Source organism: Rhodotorula paludigena (genome assembly GCF_050403205.1).
Source record: "Rhodotorula paludigena JCM10292 DNA, Rt_paludigena_JCM10292v1_ctg12, whole genome shotgun sequence".
NCBI lineage: Eukaryota > Fungi > Basidiomycota > Microbotryomycetes > Sporidiobolales > Sporidiobolaceae > Rhodotorula > Rhodotorula paludigena.
The window spans coordinates 219,351-236,056 of record NW_027481446.1 but is presented as its reverse complement, the minus strand read 5'-3'; the positions used below and the strand labels follow the sequence as shown (position 1 = coordinate 236,056).

General features: G+C 63.3%; 7 protein-coding genes across 7 annotated transcripts; 2 read left to right on the top strand and 5 right to left on the bottom strand.

The window, feature by feature from the left end:
* Positions 1–196: 196 nt before the first annotated feature.
* Positions 197–2,007, bottom strand: UBA3 (NEDD8-activating protein UBA3; the record flags this gene model as incomplete). Its single annotated transcript, XM_076647987.1, has 9 exons — positions 197–389; positions 468–623; positions 679–742; positions 808–972; positions 1,060–1,236; positions 1,292–1,464; positions 1,536–1,616; positions 1,686–1,806; positions 1,869–2,007. 9 exons carry the CDS (start codon positions 2,005–2,007, stop codon positions 197–199), a joined length of 1,269 nt encoding a protein of 422 aa, XP_076506496.1.
* Positions 2,008–3,186: 1,179 nt separating this feature from the next.
* JCM10292_001129 (uncharacterized protein) lies at positions 3,187–5,890 on the top strand (the record flags this gene model as incomplete). Its single annotated transcript, XM_076647986.1, has 9 exons — positions 3,187–3,458; positions 3,513–3,666; positions 3,729–4,220; positions 4,279–4,811; positions 4,865–5,140; positions 5,227–5,331; positions 5,398–5,626; positions 5,722–5,806; positions 5,868–5,890. The coding sequence occupies 9 exons, from the start codon at positions 3,187–3,189 to the stop codon at positions 5,888–5,890; spliced, it is 2,169 nt and encodes a 722-aa protein (XP_076506495.1).
* Positions 5,891–6,033: 143 nt separating this feature from the next.
* On the bottom strand, positions 6,034–7,246 carry MRPL10 (mitochondrial 54S ribosomal protein uL15m MRPL10; the record flags this gene model as incomplete). The annotated part of the gene is made up of 5 exons (XM_076647985.1): positions 6,034–6,267; positions 6,375–6,500; positions 6,573–6,726; positions 6,803–6,966; positions 7,043–7,246. The coding sequence occupies 5 exons, from the start codon at positions 7,244–7,246 to the stop codon at positions 6,034–6,036; spliced, it is 882 nt and encodes a 293-aa protein (XP_076506494.1).
* A 154-nt stretch (positions 7,247–7,400) lies between these two features.
* Positions 7,401–8,189, top strand: MIC19 (Mic19p; the record flags this gene model as incomplete). Its single annotated transcript, XM_076647984.1, has 4 exons — positions 7,401–7,490; positions 7,555–7,916; positions 7,998–8,073; positions 8,163–8,189. The coding sequence occupies 4 exons, from the start codon at positions 7,401–7,403 to the stop codon at positions 8,187–8,189; spliced, it is 555 nt and encodes a 184-aa protein (XP_076506493.1).
* A 167-nt stretch (positions 8,190–8,356) lies between these two features.
* On the bottom strand, positions 8,357–9,932 carry JCM10292_001126 (uncharacterized protein; the record flags this gene model as incomplete). Its single annotated transcript, XM_076647983.1, has 8 exons — positions 8,357–8,449; positions 8,605–8,778; positions 8,847–9,000; positions 9,068–9,195; positions 9,265–9,343; positions 9,403–9,635; positions 9,749–9,820; positions 9,903–9,932. 8 exons carry the CDS (start codon positions 9,930–9,932, stop codon positions 8,357–8,359), a joined length of 963 nt encoding a protein of 320 aa, XP_076506492.1.
* Positions 9,933–12,528: 2,596 nt separating this feature from the next.
* Positions 12,529–13,960, bottom strand: JCM10292_001125 (uncharacterized protein; the record flags this gene model as incomplete). Its single annotated transcript, XM_076647982.1, has 5 exons — positions 12,529–12,867; positions 13,300–13,378; positions 13,437–13,669; positions 13,777–13,848; positions 13,931–13,960. The coding sequence occupies 5 exons, from the start codon at positions 13,958–13,960 to the stop codon at positions 12,529–12,531; spliced, it is 753 nt and encodes a 250-aa protein (XP_076506491.1).
* A 343-nt stretch (positions 13,961–14,303) lies between these two features.
* On the bottom strand, positions 14,304–14,894 carry JCM10292_001124 (heat shock factor family protein; the record flags this gene model as incomplete). The annotated part of the gene is made up of 3 exons (XM_076647981.1): positions 14,304–14,558; positions 14,630–14,640; positions 14,726–14,894. The coding sequence occupies 3 exons, from the start codon at positions 14,892–14,894 to the stop codon at positions 14,304–14,306; spliced, it is 435 nt and encodes a 144-aa protein (XP_076506490.1).
* Positions 14,895–16,706: the final 1,812 nt, after the last annotated feature.

Genomic DNA, 16,706 nt, shown 5'->3' with positions numbered 1-16,706 from the left:
GCAGTTCCTCAGTCCTTCGTGATCGCTTCACATGCACAGCCAACTGTTTTCGCCAACCGTAATCGATTCGTGGCGTGTACCGTGCGTTGCAGTATGCGAGAGAGCTGTGTCCTAGCAGGCCCAGCCAGCTCAGTATGTACAGAAAAGATCACGACAACAAGCCTCTGCCCCCTCACCCCTCCCACGTCCCCTTCGTTCAGTCCTCGAACTGCACAATCAAGTCGAGCGAGAACGGCAGGCCCGCGTCAGTGACGGTGACGACGTCGCCCGAAGTCATGAGCTCGCCGAGCGTCTTGGTCAGGTTGGGCCGCGTCGCCTCCTCGAGCTGCAGCGGCGCTTGGAGGTACAGCGACTTGGTCGCGATGCGGAGCGAAGGGCGGCGGATCTGCCTATCGTCCGCAAAGCAAAGACGCGCGTCAGCGGGACGACGGCTCGGCGAGACAGACGGTCGAGAGGGGCAGACGCACAGCTCCTGACGCTCGAGCAGCATGTCGATCAGGTCCTGCAGCGAGCTGTCGCGCTTCTGCTGCACCGCGATCTTTTCGCCGCCGCACACGGGGCACTCGGGCTTCTTCTGGTGCTCGAACGTGTAGGTGTAGATCGACTCGTTGCCCGTGTACATCCTGGGTCATTACGCGTTAGCCTGACGGCAGCATGGGGTCAGATGAGAGTGCGCACATGTAGTTGTTGAGGTACGGGTTGGTGCTCGTCGCGATCTTGAACGCCTCGTTGCAGCACGCGGCTGTGCGTGTGAGCGGAGCCGTCAGCCTTGATCTCTTTCCGACTACGTTGCGTGTCGGAACGCACCGGCAATGATGGCGTTGGTCGAAGCGATGGCGGGGATGATGCGCTTGACGACGCCCTGCGTGAGGCTCCACGTGACGCCGGCAATGTTGTGCTCCTGCGCGCGCTTGCTCGCCGTATCGTACAGCCACTGGATGTGCTCCGGATCGTCGTTGTCGAGCTTCTTGTCTGCGATTAAGCACCCGCGAGAAAATGGCACGCCAGGTCAGGATGAGAAGGCCTGAATGCGAGCAGAAGACCGTGCAGGTGACGCACCCTTGAAGACGCGAGGCCACTCGAGGATGCTTGCCCACTCGATGCAGTGCTCTGGCAGGCGGGGCGTGTTGGCGATGGTGCAAATGGGGAAGGCGGTCGGCGGGGTGAGCATGTCGAGGCTGCATTCGTAGCACGACGTGATGGTTGGGAGGATGACGCGCGCCTGGCCCTTGAAGCCTGTGTGCACCTCGGTCAGACCAGTGTCGCAGAGTGGACGGCAGAGGAAACGCACCCTCCGTCCCGCCGTCGATCAGCGGCTTGAGGCTCTCCGGCACTTCGGGGTCGACGAGGTTGACGAGGGTTGCGCTCATCCACCTGCGCGCGTCGACCGAGTCGAGGCCACAGATAACGATGTTGAACTGCATGTAGTAGTAGTCGTCCTTGTCCTGGATCTTGCCGTGGAAGCTGGAATGCGGCGAGCGGAAGGAACGATGTCAAACAGCCCGCCATGAACGGCCGAATTTGGCGCAACTCACGGCGTGACTTTGCAGCCCGGTACGCGCTGCATCACAAACTCTGCAGCACACAAAGCCTTGGACTTGCCGACGTCCTTGGGGCTGTGCACGGCGAAGGACAGTCAGCCGGGCGTGGCTCTCCCCCTCGAGCAGCCGCAGGATCGGGCGGACCGAAAGAGGAACTGGCGGTTGAGGTTCGAGATGTCGATCGTGTCCATGTCGATCACGTGGATGTCGGCAAAGCCCAGCAAGGCGAGGTTGGCGAGGATCTCGCATCCAAGTCCGCCGGCACCTACATTCAGGCGCGCGCGGGTCAGTCAGGGCTGTACAGGGAGCTCTATAGATTGCTCTAACCGATGACGAGGATCTTGCACTGCTCGCGGAGGAAGCTCTGCGCCTCTGCACCGCCGGCGAACGAGTCGGGGTCGACGAACGGGCCCGCGCGCGTGAGGACGCGGTCGAGGTGGCGGTAGCGGGGCTGCGGAGCGACCATCTCTGCGCGTGCAAGGCTCGAACGAGGCACGGCAGGAGCGAGGGCCGAGCAGAGACGGTCGGCTGCCCCACCTCGACCGCACGCTTGCCGTCCGTCGCTTCCACCGCTTCGAGCTGGTCCAGCAAGTGTGTGTCTATGTGCTGATCAGAAGCTGTGGGACTCGCTCGAGGCAGTCGGGGAGCATCTCCGTGCTCGTCGCTTCCCGCCTCACCACGCTCGACCCGCCTCATTTCCTCTCCGCTTGGCTTCCTGCAGCTGGCCACTTCGCTTGAGGATGACCCTGCCGACCTGCAGGCGCTAAGACTCTCCGGGGTGTCATTCCGGTGTTGTCTGCTGTGCACGTGTTCCTCGCCGCGGCTGTTCGTCTCACTTCGCTTCTCTAGTCCGCCAGAGGTACGAAGGACCGTCACTCACGCTGGCTCCTCCGTCTCTCAAAATGCACACACGGAGATCCTGTGGCCCTCTCGCACTGCGGGTGTGCCCCGCTCGCCGCGTGCCTGGGCAGGCGTAGCGCCGCTTGCTCTCCTCGCAATCTACGTGCGCGTGTCTGCTTCGCTGTTCCAGCATTGGACGCTTATCCGGCACAGGCCAGGCGCGCTCGCCCCGTACCTCTTCGCCAGACGGCCCCGCACCGCAGATGGCCGCTTCTCTCGCTTGTGAACGGATCGCTATCGCTCAGTCGGCTTGCGGGACATGCAGAAATGCCGCTCAAAGGAGTAGGGGTGGTCGAAATCGATGGCAAGACGTACGAGTGCGTTCGATGGAAGCTGCCGCCGCTCACGCGATCGTCCATGCCTGCAGGCTGTTGTTTTGAAGCCGACCCTTGCGCCCACTCCCCGAAGGACCAATTGCGGCGGCGTTCCACAAGCTGTAACAACGTGAGGGGCTGCCGCAGAAGCAGGACAAGCAGGCACGGATCAGGGGAGTCGAACGCTTTGTGCAGGACGTCAAAGCGGAAGGAGGGAAGGAGGAGAAATCGTGGATGTCGCAAATGCGCAGTGCGCGTCATAGAGTCTCTTACCAGGCAAATTGCTGTTGTCCTGGCCTCTCAAAGGCTTGCGAAGCGCCAGCCGCACAGACATCGACATCCTCGTCCAAGTTGACATCGCTCTTTGACCTTGTCCTCGCCCGCTCACCTCGCTCGACCGCCCGTGCGAGGTGCTAGAGCTAGCTCGAAGCATGGACGGGCCCTCGTCCGACGGCGTCGAGATCCTGTCGACGGGCGCGCGTCCGTCCACCTCGACGCGTCCCCCCAAGAACCGCGACTATGACGGCAACGCCCTCAACGGAGCTGCGGGCAGCGCGGCAGGGTCAAGCAAGCGCAGCAACACGCTCACGGACGTGATCGAGCTCGGCGACAGCAGCGACGAGGACGATGTGGGGGTCGGAGGACGTCTAGCTGATGGCGGCTTGCTCGTCGCTGGAGCCAATAAGAGCGGGCCAGTGGCACGGTGCGTGGCACTCGCAGACCTTTCAGAGCTATCTGCCGACCAGCGCGCCTGCAGCACGAAGCGCTCGGCCCCGACTTCGTCCTCTTCGGACGACTTGCTCCCCGCCAGCGCGCTCTGGGCCAAGTATGCCCCGGCGCACGCGTCTACAAGCGCACAAGCGATGGGACGGAGTGCGAGCATGACTGTCGGGACGAGCGCGGCAATGCAGGTCCGCCGACTTCCGCCTTCTTTCGCCTCGTTCATGGACAGTCTGACCGTTCTCCCGCGCAGAGCGCTGCACTTGCCCGCTCGCACTCCCTCAGCAGCGCCTACGACTACAGCCACGTCCCGAGCTCGTCCCCTCATCTCGCCGGCCTTGCGCAGCCTCTCGTGAACGCCCCGGCTTTCGACCGACCTCTCGCAGATCGCTTCGCCGCAACCCGCAACGCCCTCTTCACTTCCTCCTCACCGCATGCGCACACTCAACCCCCAGCGCCGCAGCGCGGCAGCAGCCTCTTCCTTGCGCCCGAAGTCGACGAGGACGAGGATGACGACGACTCGCTGCCCGCCGATGCGCCGGCGCCTGCTCTGGCGACGAAGCCGTGCAAGGCCGCTCCAGCGGCGCCCACAAGGGCGGAGGAAGACGATCCGTGGGCGGATATTCTGCTGAGCCCGGGCAAGGGGAAGGGGAAGGGGAAGAAGGTCGCGGAGGGTGCAGGCGCGAGGAAGCGCTCGGTCAGCGCGGCAGTCGAGGATGTGCCAGTGGCGGGTCCGAGCAAGAAGGTTCACTGCGCCTTCTCATCCGAGCCGATGACTGTGTCTGACCATCCTCACTACACAGGCTCCCCGCTTGTCCGCCGACTTCGCTACCGCTGGGAGTTCCACCGCTGCACCGGCCGCCAAGACCGCTTCGACCGCCGGACTGAGCAAGACGGCGCTCAAGAAGCTCGAGACGGCGGACCGAGTGCGCCTGCGCGAGGCCAACACGCTCCGCGCGGGCGACAAAAAGGTCTCGACCGCCGAGCTGACGGTGCACCTCTCCGGCCGGGCGTTCTCCGCTGCGCTGGCGGCGGGCGAGCCCGAGGTGGACGATGTGGTGGCGGAGGGGAAGAAGCGCGCGAGGCAGAAGGCGCCGAAGCCGAGCCCGTGGCTCGAGATTAGCCGCGAGCTCGTCGAGCGCCTCAAGCTGTACCGCTGCGACGTCGAATGCCCCGAGCCTCTGCGCTCGGGCCCGGACGCGGCCCTCGACGTCGAGGGCGCCGTGAGGTGGACCAGGGTGTGCGATCGCGCTTGGAGCGAAGAGAGGAGGATGTTCCTTCCACTGCAGGAGAGCGAGCGGGTCGTCGTCGAAGAGGACTCGCGCCTTATCTTTCTGTGCGTCCGCGAGCGCCCATCGCTGAGCCGGTCGCTCATGCCTCGTCTCGCAGCACCGCGCACGACCTATCGACGCACGTCGCGAACAAGACGCTCTCTGCCCACATCGCCTCGCTCCAGTCGGCTCTTCCGCCGCACAGCAACCTCTTCATCCTTCTGTACGGCCTCGCCTCGCTCTTTCGCGACCTCGAGCGCGCGCGGCAAGAGGCGTACCGCAACTCGATCCGTGCCGGGGGTGCCGACGGGGCGGAGGCGGCAAAGGCGGCTAAGCCTGCGGGAATTGGAGAGCGCCAGCCGATCAAGGACGAGCTCGAACTCGAGCTGATGAGGTGCGTGTCGTTGACCTCGCTCGTCGGGACTCGCGCGTCGATCCGCCGCGTCAAACTGACTGCGCGATGGGGCTTGAACTGCACAGGGTTCAAGTCAGGTCGCGCTGCATGATCGTCAGCGTCGACAAGGTCGCGGAAGCAGTCGACTGGCTCGAGCAGCTCACGTTCGATGTCGGGCAAAAGCCGTACCAGTGCGCCCCCTCACCTCGCTCTTTCCCCTCTCTCCCTCCGCTGACCGCTCGTTGACGCTCCTCCAGGCGCCTCAAGCACTCGCACCAGTCTGTGCTCGGCACGTCCGAAGACAAGGTCGTGTCGGGCAAGGACCTGCAAGACACGTACATCAAGATGCTCGCCTCGCTGCCGCATGTGACCGAGCCCGTCGCCAAGGGCATCGTCGCCGAGTACCCGACCTGGCGCGACCTGTTCGAGGCGTGGGGCCGGTGCAGGGACGAGCGGGAACGGAGGGAGATGCTCGTCGGGATCGGGGTGCGTCGCGCGATCCCTGGCTCTTCCCGGTGCTCGCCGCTGCGCGAGAGGACTGCGTCGGAGCTGACCTGAAGCATTGGATGTTCACGCGACAGAAAGGACGCAATGTCAACGGCACCGCGACGCACCGCGCGATCGGCAAGGACCTCTCGGGCAACATCTACCGCATCTTGACGGGCCGTGCGCTGTCCTGCTCTCGCTGGGTTCACAGGACCTGCACTGACGCGTGTCATGATCGCAGGCAACCCCAACATGTTCATCTAGCTAGCGCACGTACAGCATGCGTGCAGTAGTACATCCCGCCTCTTGGCAGTCATGCTCTTCTAGCGGACCAGGGTGAGCAGAGCGAGAAGAAGAGAGGAAGAAGATGCGTGTTGCTACAAGTCGATACCTCGCGCCGAGCCCCTCTACGCCTGCACCGGCTGCTGCCCCTCCTGCTGCTGCGCCTCCTGCACCTCCTCGCCCGCCTGCGCCTCCGCCAGTGCCTCGCGCGCACTCCGGTCCGCGGCGGCCTCGATCGCGAGGTAGCCGCGGTGCTTCATGTCCGAGTAGTACAGGAGGTCGCGGCGCGAGACGGGGTCGGCCTTGCCCGGGATGGGGCGGCCCTTGAGGTAGAACGACTCGGGGCGGATCAGGGCGCGCTGTGGAGTCGGAGGGGGGTGTGAGCAATCTCATCGCTGAAGAAGCTCTGGGAGCGAGGTTGCTGCCCGCTGGAGCAGGGACGAGGGAGGGGAAAAGGGGAACGCACGAGCGTCAACCGGTTCTCGTACCGTGCAATGAGGGTCCCTCCGAGCTTCTCGACCGCGTCAATCGCCGACTGGCTCGCCTTGGAGACGGTGATGTGCAGATTCGGACTCGTGAGGTATTCTGCACCCTGTCGTCTCGACTTGAACACGTCAGTACGCAGATCCCCCCGAGAGGGAGGAGCGACGAGAGAGATACGCACGTCGCCGAGGAGCTTCACACCGTCCTGCACGCCGTGGACGCAGCGCGTCTCGTACAGCTCGCGCATGGTGATGGGCCGTGAGGGGTCGATCAGGCCGCGGTCGATCCAGTGCTGCAGGCGCTCGAGGTTGAGCGGGACGAGGTTCTCCTTGTTGCTGCGAGGGCGTTCAGGCTCGTCAGCTGCGCTCGTGCTTGGCGTGGGCCGGCATGCAGAGTGTGTGAGGGACGCACGGGTTGGTAAAGCCGCGCTTGGGGTAGGCGCGGGTGAGGGGGGTCTGGCCGCCGGCAAAGTGGGCTGCAGGCTTGCCATTGCCACTGCGAGCGCCCTGGCCCTTGTGGCCCCTGCCGGACGTGCCTCCTCGCCCTGATCCAATACCGCGGCCAATGCGCTTGCGCTGTGTGCGGGCGAGAGAGAGAGAGAGCGTCAAGAGAGCGAGCGATGAGGATGAGGAGGGCGGATTGGCGACGCACGTTCTTGGTGGAGCCGGGATGGGGTGCGAGGTTGCCGAGGTGAGCGGTCTCGGTGGCGTAGGCCCTGCTGCTCCCCTGCTGCGGTGCGTGGGCGGGTGCGGGTGCGCGGGAAGAAGACGCGAGCGAGGAGCGGGCGAGGGCGAGGGCGGGAGTGCGCGGGTGCGCAGCGAGCGAGAGGCGCTGCAGTGCGCGGGTCAGGCTCATCCTGGAGCAGCTCTAGCCTCTCACCGGGCGCAGTAGAGCAGAGCAGAGCGCACCGAAGGGAAGCTCCGCCTCCGCTCTCTGTCCGGCTCGACTTCCCCCTCGCAACGCTCTCCCCCGCGTGTACGCGTGCAGCCAGGGTTCAGTCTGCGCAGAGATGGGCGCACAGGGATCCAAGCCAGACGCAGAGGTCTCGCCCGACCACCGCGACCAGTCCTTCTTCGCCAACCGCCAGTCGCCCGTAAACGTCCGCCTCGCTCCCTCACAAAGGGCCAGGCTGTGCAGAGACTGACTGCGAGGTGCCCGTGCAGTTCTCCGAGTCGCTCATCAACCACCTCTCGGCCCAGTCGACGCCCGCCGCCGCCGTCCCCGCGTCGCGCCAGCAGGCCCTCGACGCCCACATCCAGCAGCGCATCGCCGCAGAGCTCGCCCGCCTCCGCCACGAGGAGCAGTCGGTCCGCGACGAGATCGAGCGCGCCCTCGAGAAGGAGAACCTCGACCGCGAGCGCGGCGCCGACGCCGCGGCACCAAAGGGCCTCAGCCACTCGGCGACCCTGTTCAAGGACCTCGAGGACCTCGAGCGCCGCAGCTCGGCCCTCCGCAGGGAGCGCGCAGAGACCGACGACTGGCGCCGCGTCGACGTCGGCAAGGACGAGCTCGTAAAGTGCTTCCGGTGCGTCGCGCGCTCGCTTCAATGCGCATCTGGTCGTGCTGCTCGATTGTCGGACCCACTCTGATGTGTTGAACCCTGCAGGGACAACAAGACGACCCCGCTCAACTGCCGCGAACAGGCCGAGCGCTTCAAGCAGGCTGTCGCCGGTATCGAGTCGGTGCGTTCTGCCCTCTCCCTGCTTGAGCACCCATGCCTGCGCGGCTCTGTGGGATGTCGCAAACTGACGCGCGTGTGGACGTTTGCCAGGCCTTCTTCGCGACCGTCAACAACTAGATCCTCCCGTTCTCCTTCCGTCCTTCCGTCAAAAGCTGTAGAGGGCGCTATCATAGCGCTGCAACCCTGAAGTGCCTGTACCAAGTCCAGTCTCGAGTCGATTCCGAGACTCTCCTTGTAGAAGACGGTTTTGCAGATCTAGCACGCGTGTGTGTGTGGGTCGAGCGCTACGGCAGCTTGGCAAACTCGTCCGCCGCCTCGATGAGGGCACGCTCGGTGCCTTCCTCCATCGCACTGTGTCCTGCAGCGGGGACGACAATCTGCGTGCGTGCATCGCCAGGGGTCAGTGGAAAGTGCTAAGGTGTTCCCCTTCGGCGGGACAGCAGCGCAGCACTGCGTGCTGGTTGTTGCCCTTGCCGTGGAACAAAGACAGCACGAGCAGTCTGGAACGAGAGAGAGAGAGCCGCCGACGCACATACTCGGCCTCGGGCCACGCCTTGTGCAAGTCCCACGCCGTCTTGGGCGGGCACACCATGTCGTACGCGCCCTGGACGATCACGCACGGGATGTGCCGGATCCGGTCGATCTGCGCGCGCTCGAGCAGGAACCCGTCGCGCTCAAAGAAGCCTGCGTTGACAAAGTAGTGCGCCTGCGCCCACCGCACGCACGGTCAGCTGCGACGGCTCCGAGAGGGGGAGGAGAGGGGGGCGAGCGCACCTCGATGCGCGCGAACGCGTCGGCAAATTCGGCATCGTCGGCGCGGTCGAGGTAGTCCTTGTTGACGTGCAGCCGGCTCGTCGCCATCTCCCACCGGCTCCACGCGCGGCCCGCCTCGGCGCGCACGGCCGCGTCGTCCGACGTGAGGCGCTTGCTGTGGGCAGTGCGGGCTGGTGAGCCTTTCTTCCTGGCGGGGGAGAGATCGAGACAGGGGTACGCACTAGTAGGCGGCAATCATGTCTCCTCGCTCGGCCTCGGGGATCACGGCGATGTACTCGTCCCAGTACTCGGGGAAGATGAAGTTGGTCCCCGGCCCGTTGTAGAAGTAGTCGAGCTCGGCGCGGCGGAGCTGCGATCGACAGGCGGTGCAGTGTGAGCCAGGGAACGGGGAGTGCGAGCAGAGATAAAAGAGACGGACGGTAAAGATGCCGCGCAGGGTAAGCGACCGGACGCGTTCCGGGTGCTTCTGCGCGTATGCGAGCGAAAGCGTGCTTCCCCTGTCACGTTTGAGAGTCAGCGCGCAGTCAAGACGGGCAGAGACAGATCCCATCCGCACCAGCTCCCGCCGAAGACATGCCACTTCTCAATCCCGAGGTGCTCTCGAACCTTCTCAAAGTCGTCGACGAGGTGCCACGTCGTGTTGTCCGTCAGCTCTGCGTGCGGGACCGAGTCGCCCGACCCGCGCTGGTCGACGAGAATGGCGCGGTACTGCGCCGGGTCGAAGCGCTGCGCGTCGCGTGCGTCGCAGCCGCCGCCGGGGCCACCGTGGACGAAGAGGACGGGCTGACCCTGCGTGCGTGGGAGAGGGGCGGGCGTCAGCTGGACGCCGACTCACAAGCGCAAGCACGAGAGCCGATGTGGGGAGCGAGAAGGTGTGGATGCGCGCAGGAGAAGAGGCGCACCTCTGCGTTGCCGAGCTGCTTGACCGAGATCTTGTGGAGGTCGCTGACGGGCAGCAGCTCGCTCTTGTACGGCTGCGGGCGACGAGCGACGAGGAGAAGGTCGTGAGGACTGATGAAGCTGCACAAGCGCGAACCAAGCAGGAGGAGCGCGGACCTTGAGCGGAGGGTACAGCTTGGTTTCCATTGTGCGTGTACGAGCCTTTGCGAGCGCGGCAGAGCCGAGTCGAGGAAGCGAGCGGAGCATCCCACTTCAGAGCCGCACCGCGTGGGTCCTCGTCTCGCTCGACCAACACCGCTTGACTCTGCCTTCGAGTCTGCTGCCGCTCGCTTTGACTCTCTGTGCTGCTGTGAGCCCGGATGAGCCAGCTGGACCAGCTCCCATTGTCTGCTGCTCGAGTCTTTCGTCGCCAAATCGCTTGTTTCCCACCGGAACCTGCTGTTCCCGGAGCGGCGGGCAACTAGGCTACGAGCAGCTGCATCCCATGGCTCCAGTGACCGGCATATCGCGGCCTCGTCCCCGTCCAGCTCATCCCGCCGACCCTCTCCTCGCCTTCTCGCTCCTCTCCCTCCCGTCATCGCGCTCGCACCCGCGCTTGCGCTCCCGTTTCTCCCTCTTGCAACTGCAGGCTGACGAAGTGGCCCAGATCAACAGAAGAATGTGTGACCTGTCAAGCGACAGTTTAGCTAATTCAGTGCGGCACCGACTACTGCCGTGCCCGAAGAACCCGCTGCAACGTGGACATACACTCAGACCCAACGAGTGACCTTCTGCTGAGCTTGAAGTCAGTCAGCAAAAGTAGCCCTCGGAAACTAGGTTGAAGATCTCGCACCTCATTTCAGCGACCAAGAGGAGAACAGATCGTCGAAGGTTGCCTTACTGGCGGATTGCGTGTCTTCCCACGAATACAGGAGCGGTCCACTGCTGCGGCTCCGGCCGGATCCGGCGGTGATGTCAGACGGCTTGCCACTCCGAATCCGAAAGACAGGTGTCCCGTCTGCGTCTCGCTGGAAGCCCAGAGGTAGGGTCGCCCAGTGGTTGCCGAGATAGCCGACTGCAATGGCAAGGTAGCGTAGCCGCCAAAAGCCGTCCCGAGTGAAGTCACTGCTGAGTGTTGGGGAGTTTCCCGTGACGATCGTGCCGATGCTCTTGTCGAAAAAGGTAAATCTGATGGTGAATAGGCGGGGATCGGATTCATCGAGGCAGAGTTGGAGCGTGCCATGCTGATCACCAATGCGTTCGAGCTTTGAGATACTGGCGGCGGGCGGAAAGCGGGAGATTTGCCGCAGCGCGAAACGGAACTCGCCAAAAATATGGATCTTGACGCTCTTGAGGCCTTTTGAGTACGCGTCGAGGCGAAACTGTCAAGTGCAAGGGTGTCACTGAGCAGTCTCCCGGCATAGAGCGCGGAAATCGTCCTACCGTCTTGGTGCCCGCTATTACACCTTGCAACGCCTCATTCTGCACCTTCAGCTTGCTGCGCTGCCCGCCCTGGAAAGCGTGAGGATTAGACGACAGCCAATATAGACACATGCATAGCTGAACGTACCAAGACGCAGTCATCACGGGAGAAGGTGTGATTGAGGTATGCAAGTGAGTTTCCCGGCGGCGCGGATTCGCCCGAGCTCTTTAAGGCCCACATTTGCCTGACCACCTTGATCACTTGCTGATCCAGCCGCAGATCGTCGTGGAAGAAGTGGACGAAGCTTTCGCCGCCGCTGAAATCGCCGCCTGCGGTTATCGACGACCTACCGAGCGCCTTATTGATGCCTGGGTACCGCCTCTCCCACCGTTCACGAAGTCCCGGCGTGTAAGCAGCGTATATGAGATAGTTGAGCAGCGCTTCGAAGAGCTCGCGCTCATGCTGATGCGGCAATCCAAGGCTGGCGGCGAGGTACACGGTGTTGGGGAGAGGTGGGATGGTCGCAGTAGCAGTGCGGTGCTCATAGACGAATGCGGGATCGTAGAGTGACGGCGAGGAGAGGTTTGGGGGCCGTGGCAATGCGCGAGTTGACTGTGACGCTGTTTCCGACGAGTTGACCAGGGTGTCCGACGTACTCGAGAGTCGTGCATCGCCAAAGCACATGAGGTAGAGCTTCTTGCAGCCACCAATTGCTTGACAGGCGAGGGGCGACGGAGGTGGTGCAAGGATCTGTGTTCAAAAGCCGTCAGCAAGCGAAGCACTTCGAGTGAGCGCACTCAGCGCAGCCAGGACGGGTGAAGACCACAGCGCGCACAGGGTTCGACGCTTTCCAAGTTGCAAGACTCCGCTTATTGTGGTTCGGATTCTGCGCCAATAAGCGTCAGTTCCCGCCTGTAGCTCAGTTGGAAAGCAAGTGAGCAACTCCGCTTGTACTCACATCGTGCTCGTTTGCGATTCGCCGCTTGAAGTCAACGGTGTGCCCACCATACACAACAAGTAAGTCGCTAGGATATGGCGATGGTCCGGCAAAGGCGGACGCTCCACTCAGGATGAGATAGACGCCGGCACGCTCGCAATTTGCGAGACCATCAAGTACAGCCGTGGTGAAGCGTGGAGCCTTGTTGATCACCGAGGGTTCTGGACGGTGGCAATGCGCCAGGGGGACGACGACATCAAGCATGCCTGGGCGTAGGTTCCAGAGGAAGAAGCGTAGAGCGTTGTGAAAGCCCATCTTGGCGAGCTGCTCCTTAAGGTCTCGTGTATAGCCTCTGTGCTGTGACCACTCGTCACAGAGCATGGTGTAGACCCGTCCGAGCTGCAAGAGCAGCCTCCAGACGTGGACCGCTGGGACAGAATGCGTCAGCTCGCAATGTAGAACATGACTGCTCGAACAAGTTGAGGCCAAGAAGGCGTACGATCTGCAACAGCGTATGCGTTCTCGCCGTAGGGCAGAAGGGCAATGAAGCCTGCGGGAAGGCGGTAAATGGCGGTCATATTCTCCATGACCGGGCAAAGATACACACCGACGTCTTCCTTACGCACGCCGTGCGTAAGGTCAACTTTGCTAAGAACGTACTGCTCGGCAGGCGCAAGATCGGTGAGGGTGAAGAGCACGTGCTGAAGTTCGTCGATGCTGGAGATGCAGAACGAGCGTCCGTTGCGGTGCCAGCTGCCGTCTGGCGGTTGCGGGGGCAGAGCCTGTCCCTTCCAGGCAGGGTCAGCCATGGAGCCAGCAGCTATGCAGGTACAGAGTCAAGAGAGCTAGCACAGCCGGATGTCGGCGGGAGACATTGATGAGGCGGTGAAGCGGACGAAGCGGACTGTGCTCCCGAGGACCGCCGAAAGCCCAATGTCTGACAAGCTTTTTGCCCGTGGTGCCAGCAGGTGCCCTCAGCACCACAGTGCTGCGAAGCCAAATAGAGCATGCGCGGGGCAGTGAGCGGCAGAGGACACATTCCGTCCTTTGCAAAGCTGTAGAGGGCTCCGTCTCCGACCAAAGCAGCGCTGCAGACCTGCAGTGTCTGTACCAAGTCCAGTGTTGTGTCGGAAAAGCCCTGCAGGAGACGACGTCTGTGCAGTTCTAGCACGCGCGTGTCCTTTTCCTTTGCTCGGGCGGCTCGGCAGAGAAACGGTGAAGATGCCGCGCAGGATAAGCGATCGGACGCGTTCCGGGTGCTTCTGCGCGTGTGCGAGCGAAAGCGTGCTTCCCCTGTCACGCTTGAGAGTCAGCGCGCGTTCAAGACGGGCAGAGGCAGAACCCTGGGTACCAGCTCCCGCCGAACACGTGCCACTTCTCAATCCCCAGGTGCTCCCGGACCTTCTCAAAGTCGTCGACGAGGTGCCACGTCGTGTTGTCCGTCAGCTCTGTGTGCGGGACCGAGTCGCCCGACCCGCGCTGGTCGACGAGGATGGCGCGGTACTGCGCCGGGTCGAAGCGCTGCGCGTCGCGCGCGTCGCAGCCGCCGCCGGGGCCACCGTGGACGAATAGGACGGGCTGACCCTACGCGAGAGGGGCGGGCGTCAGCTGGGCGCCGACTCACAAGCGCAAGCACGAGAGCCGATGTGGGGAGCGAGAAGGTGTGGATGCGCGCAGGAGAAGAGGCGCACCTCTGCGTTGCCGAGCTGCTTGACCGAGATCTTGTGGAGGTCGCTGACGGGCAGCAGCTCGCTCTTGTACGGCTGCGGGCGACGAGCGACGAGGAGAAGGTCGTGAGGACTGATGAAGCTGCACAAGCGCGAACCAAGCAGGAGGAGCGCGGACCTTGAGCGGAGGGTACAGCTTGGTTGCCATTGTGCGTGTACGAGCCTTTGCGAGCGCGGCAGAGCCGAGTCGAGGAAGCGAGCGGAGCATCCCACTTCAGAGCCGCACCGCGTGGGTCCTCGTCTCGCTCGACCAACACCGCTTGACTCTGCCTTCGAGTCTGCTGCCGCTCGCTTTGACTCTCTGTGCTGCTGTGAGCCCGGATGAGCCAGCTGGACCAGCTCCCATTGTCTGCTGCTCGAGTCTTTCGTCGCCAAATCGCTTGTTTCCCACCGGAACCTGCTGTTCCCGAAGTGACGGGCAACTAGGCTACGTGCAGCTGCATCCCATGGCTCGACTTGCCCGGCAAATTGCGTTCTCCTCCTCCTCCTGCTCAACCCGCCATCCGCCTCTTCATCTTCTCGCTCCTCTCCCTGCCGTCATCGCGCTCGCCCTCGCGCTCGCGCTCCCGCTTCTCCCGCTTGCTCCTCTCGCGCGCCTTGTTCGGCCGCGGCGCGAGCAGGTGCAGCGTGTCGGGGTTGTTGTCGCGCGTGAAGAGCGGGTGCGCCCAGGCCGAGTACGCCGACGACGGCGTGATCGACAGCCGCGTGCGCAGCTCGGGCGGTGAGAGTCGGCAGAAGGAGTAGACCTGTCTTCAGCGCAACGGGTGATGTGTATCAGCGCGACGAGGAGAGCCAGCTGGAAACGGGAGAAGCGGACGTTGAGCTGCCCTGCGTTGGCGCGCACAGGCGTGAGTCCGCGTCGTTCAGCATCTCGGCTTCTCGCCGCCTTATACAGAGTGGACGAAGAACTTACTCGTGAAGCTCGCAAAGTTGCCGTGCCCGAACACCTGCGGGAAGACCTCCTGCACGAGGCGGTCACTCGCGTGCACGATGAATGCCTCGCCGTCGGCGTCCCAAACGAGCACGTCCTGCAATTCTTCAGGGTGCGAAAGCATGTGGTAGAGCTTGGAGATGAATGGCATGACGGCTGGTGGGCCCTGCGCTCGCGTAAAGGCCGAACGACGAGAAAGGTTAGCGGGCACGCACGCGAACAGTCTTGTCTGTTGGCCACGCACCTCTGTGTCGAATTTGTCTGGTCTCAGCGGCTGGCTGCTGAGCACACGCTCGGCTTGCGGGAGAGCGGACGGTATCCTGCCGAGCAGCTCGCCCATCGTTGGCAAGCGAACATGACCCGGCGACTTCGACGGAAAGTCAGGGAAGCTTGAGTGGGCGTTCCAGAACGGATCGAGGCGCTCTGAGTCTGGCGGCGACATATGCGGGTCGTCCGACGCGGGAAAGCCCGCCACGTGCGCGAGAAAGGCCGCATTCCAGCTCGAAGCTGGCTGCTCGGAGCAGTGACGAGCCGTAGGCGGGTAGCTGAGCAATTCGACACGGTCATCAAAGGTCGAAGCCTGCGCTCGGGGCGAAGGAAGCGAGGGAACTGGTGGGGATTCGCAGAGGAGTGAGGGGGAGATGGTCGGCTGGCTGGTGAGAGGAGGCCGAGGCGAGAGCTCGTCCTCTCCCGAGTAACTCTTGGCCACGACGGCCGCTCTGGGGAAGCCGCGCGAGAGTGGTAGAGGCGGGAATGGCGTCGAGGTCAACGAGCGGGGGAGCAACGTCGCGTCCATCTTGCTCCGCTAGCCACCGGGCGGCCTTGCTCGTGCAAGAGAGTGCACAGAGGAACAGAGCTCAAGAGAGTACAGCTTGCCCGAGCGGGTCCGGTACCAGCATCGCCCTTCTGCGCTCGTCCTCGCGCGAGCGAGCGGAGAACAGCGAACGAGCGGGAAATGCCGCTCGACACGCCTGGGTAAGAGGGGCAGCCCAGTTCGACCTAGTCGACTACTTGCGAGGCGTCCGAGGCGACCTTGGAGGGCCATGCGCTGGTGACAGCGGCGGCGAGAGCAGGGGAAGAACAGGCGACACCCGTGGCAAGTCGCATTCGCCTGCGCGCTCTGGCAAGAGTCTCGGCATGCTCAAGTGTCTCCGTATGGTGGAAGGCTGAGGCCCATACGAAAGAGCCCTGCAGAACCTCGTCAACAGAGAGAGCGCAACTCAATCCGATGGTCCGGATGCGAACGCTCACAAAGCGCAAAAGACGCCTCTCGCAGGTCAAGCTAGTGGGAGTTACAGCACTCTCATGGGATCAACAGACTCTCCGGTGCTGCTGAGCATCGGGACTGACCGGCAAATGTCTCATGAAAGAGGGAGACGAGGAGGAGCCGTCCGACGCTCACTCCGTGTCGGCGGTCGGCGCACGGGCAGTGACCCCCAGGGAAATGAGTGAACAGCGGCGCGTCACAAGCAAGTCGTGAATACCAGTCCGCAAAATGCAAGTGCGCCCTCGGAGCTTAGAAGCTAAACACGAGGCGGGAAAAAGGAAACGTCCCCGGACAGGATCGAACTGTCGACCTCCAGATGTGCTAATTAAATAACAGTCTGACGCGCTAGACCAGCTGAGCCACGGAGACTTGCTTGTTGGGGGGCCTGTTTTTGCTGTATATACGACACATTAGTAGTGAGAGCGAAATCCATCCGTTTCGTCACGAATGTGGGCTGCAGTCATACCGGAAGCTGGCCTGACATCTCGGTTGCAGATAAGGCGGTCAGCGGTGAGCCAGGGGGCTGCAGCCTGCGAGTGGCGAGTTGGCCTTCTCAATCCGCAATCCTCGGCACAGCCCTTGCGGGCGTCGCGGGCAACGTCGCGTGCTCTTATGGTAATTGTAACATGGAGTACTTCTCGGATGCTTTCAATAGTTTGGTCAGGACCGCGTTGCGGCACGGTGTGAGAATCTGGC